The 22,102-nt window shown below is 39.7% G+C and overlaps 3 protein-coding genes across 4 annotated transcripts; all 3 read left to right on the forward strand.

The window, feature by feature from the left end:
- Positions 1 to 1,596: 1,596 nt before the first annotated feature.
- LOC103719739 (non-specific lipid transfer protein GPI-anchored 2-like) lies at positions 1,597 to 5,497 on the forward strand. Of its 2 annotated transcripts, none has more exons than XM_088710739.2 (4): positions 1,597 to 2,053; positions 2,310 to 2,396; positions 2,588 to 2,722; positions 5,173 to 5,497. In XM_088710739.2, exons 1-3 carry the CDS (start codon positions 1,705 to 1,707, stop codon positions 2,719 to 2,721), a joined length of 570 nt encoding a protein of 189 aa, XP_088566865.2. In that variant the 5' UTR covers positions 1,597 to 1,704; the 3' UTR covers position 2,722; positions 5,173 to 5,497. The 2 variants fall into 2 exon arrangements, with proteins under 2 accessions (XP_088566865.2, XP_088566866.2); XM_088710740.2 differs by having other exon boundaries at positions 5,211 to 5,497.
- Positions 5,498 to 12,015: 6,518 nt separating this feature from the next.
- LOC149751403 (protein ETHYLENE-INSENSITIVE 3-like 1a) lies at positions 12,016 to 13,980 on the forward strand. Its single transcript, XM_089927320.1, has one exon. The coding sequence runs from the start codon at positions 12,093 to 12,095 to the stop codon at positions 13,884 to 13,886; it is 1,794 nt and encodes a 597-aa protein (XP_089783446.1). The 5' UTR covers positions 12,016 to 12,092; the 3' UTR covers positions 13,887 to 13,980.
- A 1,674-nt stretch (positions 13,981 to 15,654) lies between these two features.
- Positions 15,655 to 16,846, forward strand: LOC149751404 (ETHYLENE INSENSITIVE 3-like 1 protein). The gene has a single exon (XM_089927321.1). It carries the CDS (start codon positions 15,762 to 15,764, stop codon positions 16,806 to 16,808), a length of 1,047 nt encoding a protein of 348 aa, XP_089783447.1. The 5' UTR covers positions 15,655 to 15,761; the 3' UTR covers positions 16,809 to 16,846.
- The last annotated feature ends 5,256 nt before the right edge of the window (positions 16,847 to 22,102 follow it).

The raw sequence follows: 22,102 nt of genomic DNA on the forward strand, positions 1-22,102 counted from the left end.
GTCCCACATCGTTTATTCGCTGGGTAGATCTTAGGTATTTATATAAAATCAAGGAACCCAAATAATAATTTCCGGCTAGCCATTTTGGGTGAGGTCCTGGGTTGTTACAACCAGCATTTCGATATGAATGATATTGGTCGAGTGTAGTTTCTATGAATCAGGTCGAAATATTGTTTATGAAGTATTTGTTTAGAAATTAAGTCATTACTTACAGAAGTTGATAAAAGTTTTAGAGAGCTGTGCAGCGTTGATGAACGCCTAGCAGCAGGCCAGAAACCATTTGAAATTGCAGGAGTGTACCTTGATGAGTGTCGTAATGGGTCATGTCTCAATAAGTTATGAAGAAGATAGAGGAGCTACTAACATTTAAAACAAGCATGTCATTTATTTGTATGATTTAATTTGAGAAAGTGAATACTAGTTAAATTCTTGGGGTTGGTGTCACCTCCGAGACACGAAGTAACCTTGCGAGTTCGCTCGCTTCTGAAGAAAAACAGCCCAAAGATGAAACCCACAAATACTGGGTGGCTACAGTAAGCTTCACGTACGTTGATCTTTCGAACTCCTTTTTATCTGCTGTATCCATGTAGCACAAATCAGCTGAAACCAATGTTAACGGGAGATATCCGGTATATGAAAAAAATGCTGCAGGCTAAAATCTCTGTACAAATCTGATGGATTTTCTTCTTCGCTGCTTAATTTTCATGGTAGAAGATGGTTTTGGAGCCTTCATCTGCCTACACAGCTATCTCATCTTTTACCGGTAGATGGGTAAGTCCGCATGTCTCCTCCGTGATGCAACTCCTAACTCTTAGATATCAAAAAAAAAAGTAGGAGAAAAAAATCAAAACGTTACATCTGCTGGTCCCATGCGCTCGAATGATGCTTTGTTCAGCGAAAGGGAGAGGTCTGGCAAGTTTCTAGGCGTGGCATGAAAATTAAGATGCCGACTCCACCAAATGGATTCCCATTGACAGGGATTGAATAGGTCTCAATATGCTTGCCAATGAGGCAGGAACAGCTGAAGCACTGACGCTCATCAGATTAATTAACAGTTTGATGTAGTGTCAATCACACATCAAGCACAGAGAGATGCATAAATTGGATGGTGCTACGCCCCTGTTCATGTGATGTGCATGCATGTAGCTGTGCGTCGCACATACATTCATCTGCTACCTGCCCGGCATCACCATATCAAATTATCAGAATGGTATGATGAGCACCAGTCTTGAAACAGCTTGGCCTCAGTTCAAGATTGGTTGTTATTTGTGCCATGCTGCAGCGAAATGAATGACCCATAGACCAATCCCCTGCACCTTACGCTGCTTTTTTTTTTTTTTCTTTTTCTCAAATCGTAATTTCCATTTTAATGTCCTGAGGCTCTCTTTCTATTGGACAATATCTATCTTATCCTACGGCCACTTGTAGTACTTCAAGAATCTACGGTGAACGTATAGACCCTACAGGAATAAAAAGCTTAGCCGAACAAGTGGAAGCCCATACCCATAAATAAAGAGTTTGGTGGTTGGCAGTCATCAATATCGCCAACCCAATTCTGTCACGTAAATACAAATTAAGGCCAACCTAGCCTACCTCTTTGCAGTTACTTAAGGCATACCTCCATACTACAAAGAGCGGCAAGAGGAGCAGAGAAGGTAAAGTTAGAGGCGGTTTCCTCTTCATCTCTCAGCTCCACCCTTAGCCATGTCGATGGTCCGCCGATCACCGGTGATCGCAGTCATCGTCGCATGCACCATATTTTATGGTGCACGAGCACAGTCGCCGGCGCCGGCGCCGGCGGGCACGGAATGCATGACAGCGGTGTTGAACACGACGGACTGCCTGTCGTATGTGCAGGCGGGCAGCAAGGCGAAGGTGCCCGACAAGGCCTGCTGCCCCGAGCTCGCCTCTCTCGTCGACAACTACCCAATCTGCCTCTGCGAGCTCCTCGGCGGCGCCGCCAGTTCCTACGGCATCTCGATCGACAGCGCCAGGGCCCTCAAGCTTCCGTCCGTCTGCCACGTCACCACGCCGCCGGTGAGCACCTGCGCAGGTCAGTATTGCTGGTTGCCGCCATGGGGAAGGACCAAAAAAAAAAAAAAAAACCGGCGCACGTTAGCCTTTGCGGTAAGGATTCGCCGGAATGGGCTTTGGGAACCGCATTTAGTTGGTTTTGGGTCCCAAAATATGATGGAGAGATGCCGGGAAACGAGATTTTATGGAGCCTTGTGGTTATGCCTTTCCATTTTGTTTTAGGTTCCTCTTTGAGCAAGATTTAGTATTGTTTGTATTTGGATTCCTCTGTGCAGCTCTTGGAATTCCAGTTGGTAGTCCAATGAGTCCTTCCATGGCTCCCGGGAGTGGATCTCCATCAAGTGGAGGCCCGGAATTACCTGGTAATTAATCACTCTTCAAATCATAACTCAATAGTTGAACCATCTATGCAAGTGATCATGGTCCAAAAGAACACATCTAGCACGTTTCGGATCATCCTTCGATGGCCCGGCCGGGTTCGATCATGCAAACATGAAAATATTGTTTGCCCTAAATGTTCAAATAATCTCACTATTCTTATTTGAATATCCAGGTGGATCAACAAGCTCTCCGATTGCATCGCCTCCAAGCGGCAACCATGGCAGCCGGTGCTCTAGAGGCATCGAACTCTTGCTCGCCGCCAGCTTTTCGTTCATCGTCGCCATCGTCGTCGTCGGAATTTTCTAAGGTTGCCAAATAGTTTGATTTGTGTCTCCTTGATTTAGAAGTCTGCTAAATATTTCATTGTTACATATTGTGTTTTTAGTCTCCATTTGAGCATACATTCAGTGCTTTGTTACTCTTCACCCATCTCACGTATCTACTTTAATAAATTTATTTGCTTGGTAATAAAGGGCTGGGCTTATTTAATGGTAGTAATGTGAAAGCAGTGAGGTTGGTGACGAGTGAGGAAGGAGGTTGACATTAAAATAAGCGGTGATGATATGTGTATTCGTCCTCGTCTCTCTTGGTGGTAGGCGGCGGTTTAAATTGGTCGCATGTGACCTTCCATCCTGTCATTTAATTTCTCAACCGTCTCTTCTTTGAAGGATGCAAGAAAATCTAGGAAAAATGTAAAGATTCCAATCAAAAAGTTAAGTAAAAAAACATTTGGTAAGATGCCTCACTCATCTTAAATTCTTTTTGTCAACGTGGCATTCCCTAGGAATCGTATCAAATACTTCACAAATATCGTGCCAGTCTTCTATCCTCTAGGGCGATATTGCCTTAGTCCACCACAAATGGAAGAATAAACATCAAATATATTATATTAATATTCGAAGATAATATACAATGTAAAGAATAATTTTGAAAAAAAATGATAATTTTTTTTGTTAAAATAAAAATATTACAAAACTTTATTGTAACTCTCTCTGCAGGAGCGATCCAATGTATTTGAAGACCTAAGATTATTTTGTTTTTAAGATTTTCTCTATAGTAGGCAGCCTAAGGCGAACTCACAGAAAGCTTTTTTTTTTTTTTTTTTTTTTTTCATTTTGTTTTTGAAGCTTTTTTTATGGTGGATTTTATTTGAGCGAGAGCCTTAGGCAACCGCCTATATGATTCATCAGAGACGGCAAATAAGCCAAAAACCAAAGGATAAGATAGGACGAGGCATACCCCCTTATCATAGCATCCATGACGACAAAATCCATGAGTCCCATTTGAAATAAGACTATCTACCTACCCTACATCCCACCAAAATATATAGGAATTAGTGGTCAGATATATACCAGGACTCAACACCGCCAACCGCTCCAGGGATATGTTTGGTTGAAAAAAAGTTGGGCTCTAGGAGGATAAGAACCGCAATAAAAATGAGTGATTTTTTCTCCATTGGAGAGAGTTCCATTTATATTTTTATTCTAGATCATAATTGAAATGCCCCAATCTGCTAAGATCCAATCTCAGTTCTTCTTTCAATATCTAAATCCTATTTTGCTAGATTTACTAAAGAAATTGGCTTTTCAAAAATATCCTTCTATTTAATTGATTTTGTTAAGAATACTCCTTCATTTAATTGATTTTTTGATTTTAATTTCGGTCACAAACCAAATATATTAAGAAATATGGTCATTCTAATTCATTCCAATTCCTATTCCAATTCCAATTGCGAACTAAATACATTCTTGATACTTGAATCTAGGACCTCACCGTTAATCTACTTCTACTCTAGTTAAGTCTATGACCTTAAGTAAACTTTTTCATCAGTTGAGAGAGGAGATAATGGAGAAGTGCTGTTCCTCCAAACCATTTAAATATGGGATGAGATGGGTTCATGGATTCAACTGGATATTTTACCGGTCGAGATGAGAAATGACTGTACGGAAGATATCAACACACTAAATGACATGGTAATATGATGTATTAAGCTATCATATATGTGAGCTACATTGCTCCATGAAAAACGTAGAGGGAGAGGAGAGAATCTCTTTATTCATTTTCAAACAATGCTCGAGCCCACCTCTTCCAGTTGAAGATGGTTATACAGCTCATGTACATTAAATCATACAGCTCATATACAGCTTATATATACTGCAACATGGAGTCAGATGGAAATTTGCTTTGTCGGAAAAGAGGAGGAGATGATCAAAAAGGGCGGTGACATTAAAAGTTCTCACAAAGACAGCCTACCTCCATGCTTTCGTGTACGCTGCTCGTTTTCGTTGATTAGGTTGCTTGCATGTCGATGGATGCTGCGTTGGTTAATTTGCGATCGATATCACATATGACAAGCCAGTGAACATCACATTCCTCACGTTACTGGTGGTGGTATGGATGAAAATGATGAAAAATGCCACGTCTAACATTCCCTACAGTACTTGCATAAACATCAAAACAAAATAAAAAGTTAGTACCCAATCCTTTCTTTCATTGGAGTTTAACACATGACACCGTTAGCACTAGGTTCTCAGTCCCGCACACACCTATACAAAATTTGCATGCATACATATACTTATAGTAACTTTTGTACGTAGTTATATTTGTCCATACGCAATTATATTATCTTTGCATTTACATAATTATTTGTAACTACGCACCTATATGATATAATTGTTTACAGTTGCTACTGATAAACTTAAGATGGGTGTTAAAGTTCTAGTGAGCACGAATTAAAGAAATTTCGAAATTATGCAGTTATGCTCGAAAGTGACTCGGCTATGGTGATTGGATAGATTCAAGAGTGCACCGGTGGCATGGGTGGATGCCATCTTCTACTCCGGAATATTTGGGGCACGGTAGGTGGAGACGTCGCTTTTGAAGACCAATAAAGTTGCCGATTGGGTGGCTTCATTTGTAGCAAATCACTCTGGGGATTTCTCTAAATTGGTGAAAGAAAGCTACCTAAAGTGCTCCGACACTTATTAATTTTTGACTTTTTTAGATGTATTCATGCTGGAATTGTAAAAGTCATCCATTATAGCAAGAAATAAAATAAAATAAAATGAAAGTTGTACTCCAATCTATAAGAGGACCGACTATTAAATCCCCTACAGCGTTTAGGATTTTCAGTATACATGCCGCTGCCTGTGTCAATCTCGTAACCAAAAATGCGAATAAATCATGGCTGTTAAATTTATCAAGAAAAAAAAAAGACATTCGTTCTACGTTGCATGGCGAGGTGGATGACTTAACTACAGCACCACATAAAGCTAGAGAAGTTTGGGAGTAATTTCTATGGGACTAGTGATCACCTGGGCGTTAACTTAACGGCCACCGAATTTTGTGTAATGTTATCTTTAATGAAGACTATGAATTCTCAAAGGATTTTTCCTGGAGTCAATGTTTTTGGATTTGATGTCTCATCTGTTTGCTCCAAGCAACCCTTATGGTGCTATAAACAATTTTATTCCATAAAAATAATTACTTAATGATAATTTTGTTAAAAAGAATTCGTGCTACTAGGCATGAGCGAGTCTAAATCTTTAACTAGCCATCCTTTGTTTGTGCCCTGCCCGGTTATCCCTTGGAGAAGCCTTCTGCAAAATTTCAGTAAATATAAAGCGACTCACTTCAAGTTCCAACTAAATGAAGAGGATAAAATTTTTTCCGGCATCATCTCAATTCTCACACGAATTGATAGGGCTGCTTGGTTGACAATTTTTAGTAAAATACATTTTAAAAAAGTTTAAAATTAAATGAGTTCTATAAAAATAATTATTTAGTTATTTTATACAAAAACCATTTTATTAAGATCCGACTTGTTTAACTTGTTTAAATTGTTTGAAATCTGCTTAACCTATTTCTGACCTGTTTAACCTGACTCGCTAAATCCGTTAATATATTTAAATCTATTTAACCAGTTAAAAACTCGTTTAATCTGTTTAACCCGTTTAATAAATAGATTACGTGGGTTGAGTTGGATTACATGTTTAATAAAAAGGTCGGATTCAGATATGAAATTTTGATTTGTTTAATAAACAAGTCGGATTTAGGTTGATAAATTTTTGACCCAACTTGCATCCAACCCGATATGTATCTGACCCGACCCGATTGCCACCCCTAGCTAAGAAAGATTTAATGAGAACAAAAACAAAACATAACAAGATTTCACTGCACTTGCTTATCTTCTATTACCAAGGTTGCATTTGGAGCTTTTATACTGAAAAATTATGATTTACTTTCTTTATGAATTTGGTTGGTTGGCTGGCAAAATGAGTAAGTTTAAAATAGAAAAATTTGAAGATAGGAGAAAAACTGTTAATTTCTGAACTTCTACTCAAAACAAAAATGTTTGATTTCATAAATTTAGGATCTTTTCGATATGTCATCCCCAATTAGATACTTAACATCACAAAATCATACTTAACTGCCCAATTCATTGCTTAAAAAATAGAATCGTGATTTATAATTCTAAAAAGTGTAAAATGTCATGATTTCCCGTACATCCAAATATTACTCAAATGGAATCAGGATGAAAATACGAGAAATTCGGAGAAATTGCCTACATCTGAACCAATTTCTTGCAAGCAATAAGTCTAAATAATTTATTAAAAATTCTTTAAAAAAGCAGAAAAATCCAAGGAAACACAATCGAGGTTGTAGTATGAAATGTAATCTCGACGGAAAGATTAAGACTTTGGGAAAGATTACGATCTTCTTAGAATGTCTAAATCCATCTTTGGTATGGACATTTAAGTCTAATCCAGATTTTAGATTCTACGGCCTTTGCACAAACCCTAGATTGATTGCTCTTCCAAAATCACAAAGATCTATTAATCATGGCCCGAGAGGAGCTTTGACCACTGGTTCCGAGGATCCTTTGGGTTGATGGCCTCCAAGGCCGCGTGGGAGATTGAGACAGAGAGCGAGATTGCAATGTTGGTTAGGGTTTTCATGGTTTGGATCTTTTTTGAAGGAAGAGAAGCTGGGAGAGAAAACCATTTTAGGAGAATTATCAATAATTCCATAATAATATTCTATGTTACTTAAAGGTCCCTTGGTTATTGAAAAAGAATGCAATTATTTGAGCCTTTATGTGAAGACTGCATATCGTTTGCAGTCTTTATATGAAATTGTTTAGAAAAAAATGTTTACCACATCCTTGATAATATTAGGTGTCGCCTGCCAATCTCTAAGTTATCAAATATATGCAAATACCGCAAGCTCGGCTCTGATATCAAACTCGATCGACAAATATTATTCGCAAGCCTCAATAAAGATCCTATGTTATTTAACAATCCATAAGCTACTATTTTCATAAAGAGACTGCAATGATATTGATGTTTGCAATCTCTTTATGTAAAATTTGTTCAGCAAATGTTATCCAAATTCCTCACAAAATTCTTCTTATGCGTATAGTAACTTATATGCTCAAGTCCTATGATCATATGTTCATGCAAAGTCACAAGTCTATAAGGTTGAGAATGTACTTTACACCATGGACCCCATCCCCTGCGTGCATTTCCATACCATACGTAAACTAGAAAGTAGAAACACTACCTACTAGAGACTAATGTGACGCATTCATCCTCTCTTTCTCACCTACTTCATGTAGTGGATCAACAAGGATCCCCCTTAGAGCCTTCTTTTTGTGAGTAGAAAAGGGACTAGCAGTACCCTATATTTATAGTTACTATGATGGGTTAACTATCTCCCTTCAAATGTAACTAGGAATAGTATAGAAGAATATTTGACGTGGTTTAGGGTTTATTAACTATAAAACTCATGGCGGTCGTGCACGACTAGGATCTCTTCAACCAAACTAAATAGTCCCATCCAATTTGAGGTGAAGATTTTAAGGTTAAAAAAAGAAACTTCTATTCATTAATTTCTAAATGAGAAATATGGCTACATTCATCTTTCTTCATGGCCCGCTGCCTGAAACGTATAATAGGGAATAAGCTCATTGTTTGCCCATATGAACAGGACAAAATGACATCTTTTTCTTCAGGTCTTAATTCATCAAGTTGTCCTTTTAATGCAAAATAACTAGGGAAGCAATAAGTTTTTCCGGCTCAAAAGATAATAATAGTAATAATTAGACTGCATTAATAATAATAATAATTAGATTGCATTTGAGAGGAGAAAGTATCTTTGGAAAGCTTCTAAATTCATGCCTCTGGTCTTAATGTTTCATCGATATAGTAGTTAAGTGAATAATGCAGCAAATATCTCTCCATTTAGAGGAACTAGTTGGCAATATGATAGGCAAAGACACGTAGTGAATCTTGTAAGATTTATTTCATCAAGAGTAGATCTTAGGCATATCCCTATTTTAGTAAAGGGTAGTTCTATATACACCCCCCCTATTGCTCAGGACACCCCCCAAAAACCAAAAAAAAAATATCCAAACTAACCTTTAGTGTAATTACCATATTGCCCTTGAAATTTTCTCAGTACACCCCCCCTTCCTCCTTCCTCCTCCTCCCCATCCCCCACCTCCCCCTCCACCTCCCCCTCCACCTCCCCGTCCTCCTCCTCCGCCTCCCCCCTCCTCCTCCGCCACCTCCTCTCACTCCTCTTCCCCCACCTCCCCGTCCTCCTTCCTCCTCCTCCCCATCCCCCACCTCCCCGTCCTCCTCCCTCCTCCTCCCCATCCCCCACCTCCCCCCTCCTCCCCTCCACCTCCCCCTCCACCTCCCCGTCCTCCTCCTCCGCCTCCCCCCTCCTCCTCCGCCACCTCCTCTCACTCCTCTTCCCCCACCTCCCCGTCCTCCTTCCTCCTCCTCCCCATCCCCCACCTCCCCCTCCGCCTCCCCCCGCCTCCCCGTCCTCCTCCTCCGCCTCCCCCCTCCTCCTCCGCCGGCGAGGTGCTCGTTGCTCGGGAGATGGCCGGGGAGGTGCTTGAGGCGAGGTTTTTTGGGCGGAAGGGAGAAGCCGGCGGGTGTTTTGGAGGGGAAGAGCGGGGTGGGGGGGGGTTTGAGGGGTGTAGAGAGCAATTTAGGTGAGGGGGTGGGAAGGGTGGGGGGTAATTTAGGAATTTTTAATTTTTTAGGGGTGTCCTTAGCAAATGGGGGGGTGTCCTGAGCAATAGGGGGGGTGTATATAGAACCACCCTTTAGTAAAGAGCCATCTCGTTAGTTTACAAGAATATCCTTGGATTTCAACAAAATGGACATGTTACCCATATGTCAAATGACTAATTTACCCTCATACACTTTCTAGGAGCAAGCTAGAAAATTATAATCCTTATCGGTTAGAGTGCTCGTTCATCATGCAGAGTGCTACAACATTATAGCGGTATTTGCACAAAGAAATCTAATACTACCCACAAATATCTTATGCCAATTGAGCTCATACTTTGAATGGAGACTCATCCGATTTACCTATATTTGATGCTCTTTGCAATTTAGTATTTCAAATTTTGGTACATGTAAATAAAAAAGTAATAATAATAATATGGTAGTGTAACTTTTCTTTTACCACATGTTGCATATGTTTTGGTAGTGATTATTCTAAATAGTTGGTGTCGTTCATTGGTTAATTTCTAGGCAATCTAGTTTTTAAATAATTTTGTAATTAATATTTATGAATAGAAATAATTTCCGCAGTTTCTAGACTTATTTCTTGTTAGAACATGTTCTCGAAGTTCATATGTTCTTCCAATAAGTGATTTAATATTTAAATATTAGAGGATCTTATCTCTCCAAAAATCTCTTAAGCCTGGCGTAATATGAATGCGATTATTTTTTGTAATGAAAATTTCATTCGACCACAAAAAATCACCTCTTAAATATTAAGAATCTATCATTGCATGATATCAACTTGAAATTATTTACTTCTTTTTTAAATAAAAAATATACATATGCCATTTATATCATTACTCCATGAAATTACTCTATATTTTCAAATCTTGACAATGTAGCCGAAATTTGCACTACTTATTTACTTGGACATGCATCCTATCATAGAAGGGCATTCTTTCTCCAAAGTATTCTCCACATCTATACTTTTTGTAAAAAAAAACAAACTTAAATAATCAAAGTATCTAATGAGTAAATATTATTTATTTTTAATGCTTATTCTGGTGGCTTTGATGACATTTGAGTGCATGGTTTCTACTTGTGCTTGCATTTCTAGGGTAGTGGGTAAAATGGTAATTTCGGATTCCTTAAAGCGCGATTTCTATGGTGTCTTGGATTTCAGATGCTCAAATCTCGGGTGAAAAAAATATGGGGGCTGAGGAATTCGGCTCCTATTTAAAGTCCCCATGCCTTCCTGTATCTCAACAAACAAAGCCTGTCCCCTCCCCGGGTATCAGAGCTTGAGGAGAGGGTGGGAGGAGGGAGGGAGCGAGAGAGAGGAGGAGCTTGGTGAATGAGCTATGGTGGTATAGGAAATCGCTCAAAGGTTGGAACTTGGCCTCCTCTCTTTGTTAATCTTATCACCAGAAGTTGATGCTACTTTTCTATGCCTTCTTTATGTTTTGTTTTTCGTCTCTATTTGTGGTTCGTAATTGCTTTATACTCTCATCTTTGCTTTTCTAAGGTTCTGCAATGGCCTCCGATGCTATTTTTTACGTGATTTTAGATTCCAAAAGTACCTTTTTCGTAGCTTCCCTCTCTAATTGTTTTGGTTTCTCTGCACTTTGTTTCTATTATCAATCACCTTTTTCAAAACTATTGCCACTCTTTTTTGTAGTAAAAAACCTATTTTTTACATCTTTATTGGAGTCTATTTCTATGTTTCTCTTGTTTGGCGGCGGTTGTGTTCGAACTGTGATGATGAATAAGGAGTAGGTTTGATATGATGATCACAGATGAGGGCGTTTATGGGACATTTTACAAGTTTTAAGTTATCTTTGTATGCCACAAAACTCCACTTTGTGAATGAAAGCCACTTGTGCATGAGGGAGACTTCGATCCTTAGCAGTTCATGTTAGGATTGTGGGCTTCGCATGGTTCCAATCTCCCTGATTCCATTTGTCCAAGCATCTCTTTCCTCCGTATATGGTTGGTGCTTGAAAGATGCTAGCGTTGGTTGGAAAGAAAAGTTTCTATTTGCAGAAGTTTTGAGGCCAAAGAGTTGTTAAAAGAGGAAGAGAAGATAAATCACCTTTCAATTCGAACAAGTAACCAAAGATCTCGAAACTATCTCCTTCAAGCATTTTCAATTATCCCAATCATTGTCATTCATTTTAGGCTCCATTTTTTTCGATTGATCGTCTTATTCGTATTTTCGTATGTGGAATTAATGTGTAATTGTGATTCTTCTATTTTATCATTTTTGGCATAAAGATGCAAAACTCTACTTTGTTTCCTTTCACAAAAAGTAGAAGAAAAACAAATAGTTGGAAGCAGGCTCTTTGGGACTAAGCTAGGTAGGTTAAAATCTGCTTGTAGTTTTAATCAGCAAAAAAATCTATTTGTGATGCTTCTAATGTTAGTTTTAATCAATTTTTGTGCCAGATGTTTTCCTCCTATATTGATAAGTTTCTTTATTTTTGATGCATGATCCTGCATATGAATTGATAAATATTTTCTCTTTATGGCACCAAGATACTAGAGATACTAAAGAGTTTCTTTTGTGTATTGCAGGAAGCATTTTGTTTCCCAGTCTTGTAAACTCTGTGGATAATAGACTTGATTTCTTTGGCGGCTTGTCTCTCTGAGATAATGCAAGGAGAAGCATCTGAAAATGGTGGGTGCTCTGGAAGGCTTAGGACGATTGGTATTTATCCTTCAATCCGTCAGGATATAGCTTGTGGCCCGGCCACCTCTCCTGACCAGGTTAGGGCCTCCAAAAGTGCGAGAGATTCTGTGGAGGAACTACAAAACTATCTCACCGATGCTTCTGATGACATATATATAGATGATGAAGATATTAGTGATGATGATGATGATATTAGTATAGAAGAGCTAGAGACACGGATACGCCACACCAGGATGTTGATAGAACGATGGCAGAAGAATCACAAGCAGCAAACTGATGGAAAAGAGAGACAGTCAACAGAGCAAGCTCGGAGGAAAACGATGTCTCGAGCTCATGATAAGGTCTTGGAGTACATGCTAATACTAATGGATTTAGGTGGTGCTCGGGGTTTTGTGTATGGTATTATCCCAGAAAAAGGAAAGCCTGTAAGTGGCACCTCCGATAATCTAAGGGGTTGGTGGAAGGAGAAGGTGCGATTTGATCACAATGGCCCATTGGCGGTTGAGAGATATCGACTCGAACATAACATTCCATCGCATGGGATAAATACCTCGGTCTCGATTCCACAACTACTGATGGGTTTCCAGGATTCAACTCTAGGATCTCTACTGTCTTCCTTGATGCAGCAATGCGAGCCTCCTCAAAGGAGGTTCCCCTTGGACCGGCGAGTTTCGCCGCCATGGTGGCCAACCATGGAGGAGGACTGGTGGCCCCAGCTTGGGTTGTCCAGGGACCAAGGGCCTGTGCCATACAGGAAGCCACATGACCTCAAAAAAGCCTGGAAGGTTAGTGTCCTTATTGCAGTCATCAAGAACATCTCCCCGGATTTTGATCACATTCAGAGGACCGTGCAGAATTCGAGATGTCTCCAAGACAAAATGTCTGCAAAGGAGAGAACACTTTGGTCTTCTGTGCTCCATCAGGAGATAAAGTCATACATGGAGCTCCACCCTGATGCTCCTCAACTGACTCTCCACAAGGAGGCCGCGACTTCTAGCAGCAGCTCCACTAAATATGATGTTGACATTGAGGATGATGCTTTTTATGCTGGTGTTGAAGATGACAGACTTGTTGATCCTGATGATGACAGGAAGGAGGGGCTGATAGCTTTGCTTCCAAATAATAATAAGCTGCAGCAGGGTTCTCAGGAGAGGGTGGCAGCTGACGAGTTGCGGCAGATACCGAGCAAGAACAGTTCTGTATGGGAAAATCCTCTTCACTCAGTTGTATTTGTGGATCAGAACCCTGCTGTAGATCAGAATTCTCTCCAGCAGCCACTGATCGAAGATTCCAATCCTGCACAGCAGCAGCCAGCTGTATATCTGAATGCCCTTCTGCAGACACCAAGTGTTGGTCCAAACTGTCTTTTTCCAATGTCTGGCGTGGAACAAAGTCATCTTCAGCAACCAGCTTTCAATCCAAATGCCCCTCTACAGACACCAAATGTTGGTCCAAATTGTCTGCTGCCAACGCCTAGTATGGAACAAAATTGTCTTCAGCAACCAGCTGCTACGGATCTGTACCATTTTTTGCAGAAACCTACAATTGATATAAATTCTTCTTATGACCATGCTGGGAAAGATATCAAAGCAGTACAGCCTCCTTGGTACTTTCATGCTCAAACTATTTCTTTTGAACCAGCATTCAAGAACCACATCAGTGGTTTTGATAGTGACTTGATATATGATTCTCCTTTCAATTTTACCAATTTAGGGGGCACACTGATAAGGAAGGATGATTCTTCCTGGTTCTTTTGAAATAGTTGGAAGCCTTAATCAGATGACTAGCAAAACATTGGAACATGAAGCAGCATGCATGTTTGTGTCATCATTCTTGGAGTTCGATGCTTGTTTTCAGACATCTTTATTGAGCATCAATATATGGCTCAGGATATGATTTCTCTACATTCAGCAAGCAAGCATCACCCCTGCCCCCAACCCTTTCTCCATTTTTAGAATAAAGCTAACTAATATACTTCCTAGGTCATCTTTTGAGATTATCCCAGAGGCCTTCTGTCAGATTGAGGTACCAAATGTGAAGTGTTAAGAGTTCATAATACAAAGAAGACACTACAGTCTCTGCAGGTTGTTATATTGGATATAAATCATTCCCGCATAGAAATGCTTATACACCAGCAGTCATAGAAACTTTATATTGTTCGATTAAAGTATTCCTTTTTCTCCTTTAAATTTTAAATGTCTAGCCATTTTTACGAATTAAGTTGTATGCCATTCCTTGTAATGTTAAATGTTCATTATTTTTGTTGAATGTGAGGTTTCTTTCATCCATCATTGTGCCTCATAAGGTATTAGACTGTGAAATGTTAATAGTTGACAATACAAAGTCAAGGCTCTACCGTCATTGCAGGATATTTTATTGGATATAAGTCGGTATTCTTTGTGAATGAATATCCACAAATTGGACACCGAATGGTTGGGAAAATGCTTGATGGTTATGGTTCCGTAAGCTATTCTGGCATTGAAATGCTTATACATCTGTGGTCTGAAACTTCATATCATTTAAGTAAAGTATTTACCTTTTGTCCTTTTAACTCCCTAGCCTTTTCTATGAATTTAGTTGTATGCATCATTGTGCCTTAAGATGGAAGCCTTCTAAATGAATTTGATCATACCATCCGACTCCCCTATGATTGAATATATGGGCGGCAGCAGTGCTCCTTGATTAGAAACTATATCACGGTGTGGAGTTTTGCTCACAAATTAGTTGCTTACATTCAATATTATGCAGATGTGATTGTCTATAAGCTTGGAGTGTACTATAATGATGAGTTAGTTCATGGATTCCTTTATTGACTCTGAGATGCAAATTTGAAACCAAGCTTTCCTGCTTACCGATGAAAAATCTTGTGGAGAAAAATGGGATGGCACTATTTCATCTAACTAAAGATCAGCTTTTGCATCATATTGTTTGTTCTATTAATTCTATCCTCTGTCGTCAGCTTTGACTCTAGTCTTTGAATCCATAATAGATATGTTCCTTTTTGAATTTATCCTTTATCAATTTTCTCTACTAACCAAGTTTGCTGCGCTTATCAATGAGTAATTACTTATTTCTTTCATTCTTTATGCAATTCCCATTCTGCTAAAAATTGTGAAAGTCCTCTTTCTGAGGCAAGACCAAACCTTGTCTCTTAACCAAACTCCTTGATCAATCCACTCGTTTTGGCATGCTAGCAACCCCATAGCCCAGAGTTAAAAGAGGAAGAGGAAGATAAATCACCTTTCAATTCGAACAAGTAACCAAAGATCTTGAGCCTATCTCCTTCAAGCATTTTCAATTATCCCAATCATTTTCATTCATTTTAGGCTCCATTTTTTTTGATTGATCGTCTTATTCTTATTTTCGTATGTGGAATTAATGTGTAATTGTGATTCTTCTATTTTATCATTTTTGGCATAAAGATGCAAAACTCCACTTTGTTTCCTTTCACAAAAAGTAGAAGAAAAACAAATAGTTGGAAGCAGGCTCTTTGGGACTAAGCTAGGTAGGTTAAAATCTGCTTGTAGTTTTAATCAGCAAAAAAAATCTATTTGTGATGCTTCTAATGTTAGTTTTAATCAATTTTTGTGCCAGATGTTTTCCTCCTATATTGATAAGTTTCTTTATTTTTGATGCATGATCCTGCATATGAATTGATAAATATTTTCTCTTTATGGCACAAAGATACTAGAGATACTAAAGAGTTTCTTTTGTGTATTGCAGGAAGCATTTTGTTTCCCAGTCTTATAAACTCTGTGGATAATAGACTTGATTTCTTTGGTGGCTGTCTCTCTGAGATAATGCAAGGAGAAGCATCAGAAAATGGTGGGTGCTCTGGAAGGCTTAGGACGATTGGTATTTATCCTTCAATCCATCAGGATATAGCTTGTGGCCCAACCACCTCTCCTGACCAGGTTAGGGCCTCCAAAAGTGCGAGAGATTCTGTGGAGGAACTACAAAACTATCTCACCGATGCTTCTGATGACATAGATATGGATGATGAAGATATTAGTGATGATGATGATGATATTAGTATAGAAGAGCTAGAGACACGGATACGCCACACCAGGATGTTGATAGAACGATGGCAGAAGAATCACAAGCAGCAAACAGATGGAAAAGAAAGACAGTCAACAGAGCAAGCTCGGAGGAAAACGATGTCTCGAGCTCATGATAAGGTCTTGGAGTACATGCTAATACTAATGGATTTAGGTGGTGCTCGGGGTTTTGTGTATGGTATTATCCCAGAAAAAGGAAAGCCTGTAAGTGGCACCTCCGATAATCTAAGGGGTTGGTGGAAGGAGAAGGTGCGATTTGATCACAATGGCCCATTGGCGGTTGAGAGATATCGACTCGAACATAACATTCCATCGCATGGGATAAATACCTCGGTCTCGATTCCACAACTACTGATGGGTTTCCAGGATTCAACTCTAGGATCTCTACTGTCTTCCTTGATGCAGCAATGCGAGCCTCCTCAAAGGAGGTTCCCCTTGGACCGGCGAGTTTCGCCGCCATGGTGGCCAACCATGGAGGAGGACTGGTGGCCCCAGCTTGGGTTGTCCAGGGACCAGGGGCTTGTGCCATACAGGAAGCCACATGACCTCAAAAAAGCCTGGAAGGTTAGTGTCCTTATTGCAGTCATTAAGAACATCTCCCCGGATTTTGATCACATTTAGAGGACCGTGCAGAATTCGAGATGTCTCCAAGACAAAATGTCTGCAAAGGAGAGAACACTTTGGTCTTCTGTGCTCCATCAGGAGATAAAGTCATACATGGAGCTCCACCCTGATGCTCCTCAACTGACTCTCCACAAGGAGGCCGCGACTTCTAGCAGCAGCTCCACTAAATATGATGTTGACATTGAGGATGATGCTTTTTATGCTGGTGTTGAAGATGACAGACTTGTTGATCCTGATGATGACAGGAAGGAGGGGCTGATAGCTTTGCTTCCAAATAATAATAAGCTGCAGCAGGGTTCTCAGGAGAGGGTGGCAGCTGACGAGTTGCGGCAGATACCGAGCAAGAACAGTTTTGTATGGGAAAATCCTCTTCACTCAGTTGTATTTGTGGATCAGAACCCTGCTGTAGATCAGAATTCTCTCCAGCAGCCACTGATCGAAGATTCCAATCCTGCACAGCAGCAGCCAGCTGTATATCTGAATGCCCTTCTGCAGACACCAAGTGTTGGTCCAAACTGTCTTTTTCCAATGTCTGGCGTGGAACAAAGTCATCTTCAGCAACCAGCTTTCAATCCAAATGCCCCTCTACAGACACCAAATGTTGGTCCAAATTGTCTGCTGCCAACGCCTAGTATGGAACAAAATTGTCTTCAGCAACCAGCTGCTACGGATCTGTACCATTTTTTGCAGAAACCTACAATTGATATAAATTCTTCTTATGACCATGCTGGGAAAGATATCAAAGCAGTACAGCCTCCTTGGTACTTTCATGCTCAAACTATTTCTTTTGAACCAGCATTCAAGAACCACATCAGTGGTTTTGATAGTGACTTGATATATGATTCTCCTTTCAATTTTACCAATTTAGGGGGCACACTGATAAGGAAGGATGATTCTTCCTGGTTCTTTTGAAATAGTTGGAAGCCTTAATCAGATGACTAGCAAAACATTGGAACATGAAGCAGCATGCATGTTTGTGTCATCATTCTTGGAGTTCGATGCTTGTTTTCAGACATCTTTATTGAGCATCAATATATGGCTCAGAATATGATTTCTCTACATTCAGCAAGCAAGCATCACCCCTGCCCCCAACCCTTTCTCCATTTTTAGAATAAAGCTAACTAATATACTTCCTAGGTCATCTTTTGAGATTATCCCAGAGGCCTTCTGTCAGATTGAGGTACCAAATGTGAAGTGTTAAGAGTTCATAATACAAAGAAGACACTACAGTCTCTGCAGGTTGTTATATTGGATATAAATCATTCCCGCATAGAAATGCTTATACACCAGCAGTCATAGAAACTTTATATTGTTCGATTAAAGTATTCCTTTTTCTCCTTTAAATTTTAAATGTCTAGCCATTTTTACGAATTAAGTTGTATGCCATTCCTTGTAATGTTAAATGTTCATTATTTTTGTTGAATGTGAGATTTCTTTCATCCATCATTGTGCCTCATAAGGTATTAGACTGTGAAATGTTAATAGTTGACAATACAAAGTCAAGGCTCTACCGTCATTGCAGGATATTTTATTGGATATAAGTCGGTATTCTTTGTGAATGAATATCCACAAATTGGACACCGAATGGTTGGGAAAATGCTTGATGGTTATGGTTCCGTAAGCTATTCTGGCATTGAAATGCTTATACATCTGTGGTCTGAAACTTCATATCATTTAAGTAAAGTATTTACCTTTTGTCCTTTTAACTCCCTAGCCTTTTCTATGAATTTAGTTGTATGCATCATTGTGCCTTAAGATGGAAGCCTTCTAAATGAATTTGATCATACCATCCGACTCCCCTATGATTGAATATATGGGCGGCAGCAGTGCTCCTTGATTAGAAACTATATCACGGTGTGGAGTTTTGCTCACAAATTAGTTGCTTACATTCAATATTATGCAGATGTGATTGTCTATAAGCTTGGAGTGTATATAATGATGAGTTAGTTCATGGATTCCTTTATTGACTTTGAGATGCAAATTTGAAACCAAGCTTTCATGCTTACCGATGAAAAATCTTGTGGAGAAAAATGGGATGGCACTATTTCATCTAACTAAAGATCAGCTTTTGCATCATATTGTTTGTTCTATCAATTCTATCCTCTGTCGTCAGCTTTGACTCTGGTCTTTGAATCCATAATAGATATGTTCCTTTTTGAATCTATCCTTTATCAATTTTCTCTACTAACCAAGTTTGCTGCGCTTATCAATGAGTAATTACTTATTTCTTTCATTCTTTGTGTAATTCCCATTCTGCTAAAAATTATGAAAGTCCTCTTTCTGAGGCAAGACCAAACCTTGTCTCTTAACCAAACTCCTTGATCAATCCACTCGTTTTGGCATGCTAGCAACCCCATAGCCCAGAGTTAAAAGAGGAAGAGGAAGATAAATCACCTTTCAATTCGAACAAGTAACCAAAGATCTTGAGCCTATCTCCTTCAAGCATTTTCAATTATCCCAATCATTTTCATTCATTTTAGGCTCCATTTTTTTTTGATTGATCGTCTTATTCTTATTTTCGTATGTGGAATTAATGTGTAATTGTGATTCTTCTATTTTATCATTTTTGGCATAAAGATGCAAAACTCCACTTTGTTTCCTTTCACAAAAAGTAGAAGAAAAACAAATAGTTGGAAGCAGGCTCTTTGGGACTAAGCTAGGTAGGTTAAAATCTGCTTGTAGTTTTAATCAGCAAAAAAATCTATTTGTAATGCTTCTAATGTTAGTTTTAATCAATTTTTGTGCCAGATGTTTTCCTCCTATATTGATAAGTTTCTTTATTTTTGATGCATGATCTTGCATATGAATTGATAAATATTGTCTCTTTATGGCACCAAGATACTAGAGATACTAAAGAGTTTCTTTTGTGTATTACAGGAAGCATTTTGTTTCCCAGTCTTGTAAACTTTGTGGATAATAGACTTGATTTCTTTGGCGGCTGTCTCTCTGAGATAATGCAAGGAGAAGCATCAGAAAATGGTAGGTGCTCTGGAAGGCTTAGGACGATTGGTATTTATCTTTCAATCCGTCAGGATATAGCTTGTGGCCCGGCCACCTCTCCTGACCAGGTTAGGGCCTCCAATAGTGCGAGAGATTCTGTGGAGGAACTACAAAACTATCTCACCGATGCTTCTGATGACATAGATATGGATGATGAAGATATTAGTGATGATGATGATGATATTAGTATAGAAGAGCTAGAGACACGGATACGCCACACCAGGATGTTGATAGAACGATGACAGAAGAATCACAAGCAGCAAATAGATGGAAAAGGGAGACAGTCAACAGATCAAGCTCGGAGGAAAACGATGTCTCGAGCTCATGATAAGGTCTTGGAGTACATGCTAATACTAATGGATTTAGGTGGTGCTCGGGGTTTTGTGTATGGTATTATCCCAGAAAAAGGAAAGCCTGTAAGTGGCGCCTCCGATAATCTAAGGGGTTGGTGGAAGGAGAAGGTGTGATTTGATCACAATGGCCCATTGGTGGTTGAGAGATATCGACTCGAACATAACATTCCATCGCATGGGACAAATACCTCGGTCTCGATTCCACAACTACTGATGGGTTTCCAGGATTCAACTCTAGGATCTCTACTGTCTTCCTTGATGCAGCAATGCGAGCCTCCTCAAAGGAGGTTCCCCTTGGACCGGTGAGTTTCGCCGCAATGGTGGCCAACCATGGAGGAGGACTGGTGGCCCCAGCTCGGGTTGTGCAGGGACCAGGGGCCTGTGCCATACAGGAAGCCACATGACCTCAAAAAAGCCTGGAAGGTTAGTGTCCTTATTGCAGTCATCAAGAACATCTCCCCGGATTTTGATCACATTCAGAGGACCGTGCAGAATTCGAGATGTCTCCAAGACAAAATGTCTGCAAAGGAGAGAACACTTTGGTCTTCTGTGCTCCATCAGGAGATAAAGTCATACATGGAGCTCCACCTTGATGCTCCTCAACTGACTCTCCACAAGGAGGCCGCGACTTCTAGCAGCAGCTCCACTAAATATGATGTTGACATTGAGGATGATGCTTTTTATGCTGGTGTTGAAGATGACAGACTTGTTGATCTTGATGATGACAGGAAGGAGGGGCTGATAGCTTTGCCTCCAAATAATAATAAGCTGCAGCAGGGTTTTCAGGAGAGGGTGGCAGCTGACGAGTTGCGGCAGATACCGAGCAAGAACAGTTCTGTATGGGAAAATCCTCTTCACTCAGTTGTATTTGTGGATCAGAACCCTGCTATAGATCAGAATTCTCTCTAGCAGCCACTGATCGAAGATTCCAATCCTGCACAGCAGCAGCCAACTGTATATCTGAATGCCCTTCTGCAGACACCAAGTGTTGGTCCAAACTGTCTTTTTCCAATGTCCGCGTGGAACAAAGTCATCTTCAGCAACCAGCTTTCAATCCAAATGCCCCTCTACAGACACCAAATGTTGGTCCAAATTGTCTGCTGCCAACGCCTAGTAAGGAACAAAATTGTCTTCAGCAACCAGCTGCTACAGATCTGTACCATTTTTTGCAGAAACCTACAATTGATATAAATTCTTCTTATGACCATGCTGGGAAAGATATCAAAGCAGTACAGCCTCCTTAGTACTTTCATGCTCAAACTATTTCTTCTGAACCAGCATTCAAGAACCACAGCAGTGGTTTTGATAGTGACTTGATATATGATTCTCCTTTCAATTTTACCAACTTAGGGGGCACACTGATAAGGAAGGATGATTCTTCCTGGTTCTTTTGAAATAGTTGGAAGCCTTAATCAGATGACTAGCAAAACATTGGAACATGAAGCAGCATGCAGGTTTGTGTCATCATTCTTGGAGTTCGATGCTTGTTTTCAGACATCTTTATTGAGCATCAATATATGGCTCAGGATATGATTTCTCTACATTCAGCAAGCAAGCATCACCCCTGCCTCCAATCCTTTCTCCATTTTTAGAATAAAGCTAACTAATATACTTCCTAGGTCATCTTTTGAGATTATCCCAGAGGCCTTCTGTCAGATTGAGGTACCAAATGTGAAGTGTTAAGAGTTCATAATACAAAGAAGACACTACAATCTCTGCAGGTTGTTATATTGGATATAAATCATTCCCGCATAGAAATGCTTATACACCAGCGGTCATAGAAACTTTATATTGTTCGATTAAAGTATTCCTTTTTCTCCTTTAAATTTTAAATGTCTAGCCATTTTTACGAATTAAGTTGTATGCCATTCCTTGTAATGTTAAATGTTCATTATTTTTGTTGAATGTGAGGTTTCTTTCATCCATCATTGTGCCTCA

The sequence above is a fragment of the Phoenix dactylifera genome, chromosome 14 (genome assembly GCF_051530095.1).
Source record: "Phoenix dactylifera cultivar Ajwa chromosome 14, Ajwa_hap1_PhDact_Kaust_v1.1, whole genome shotgun sequence".
Classification (NCBI taxonomy): domain Eukaryota; kingdom Viridiplantae; phylum Streptophyta; class Magnoliopsida; order Arecales; family Arecaceae; genus Phoenix; species Phoenix dactylifera.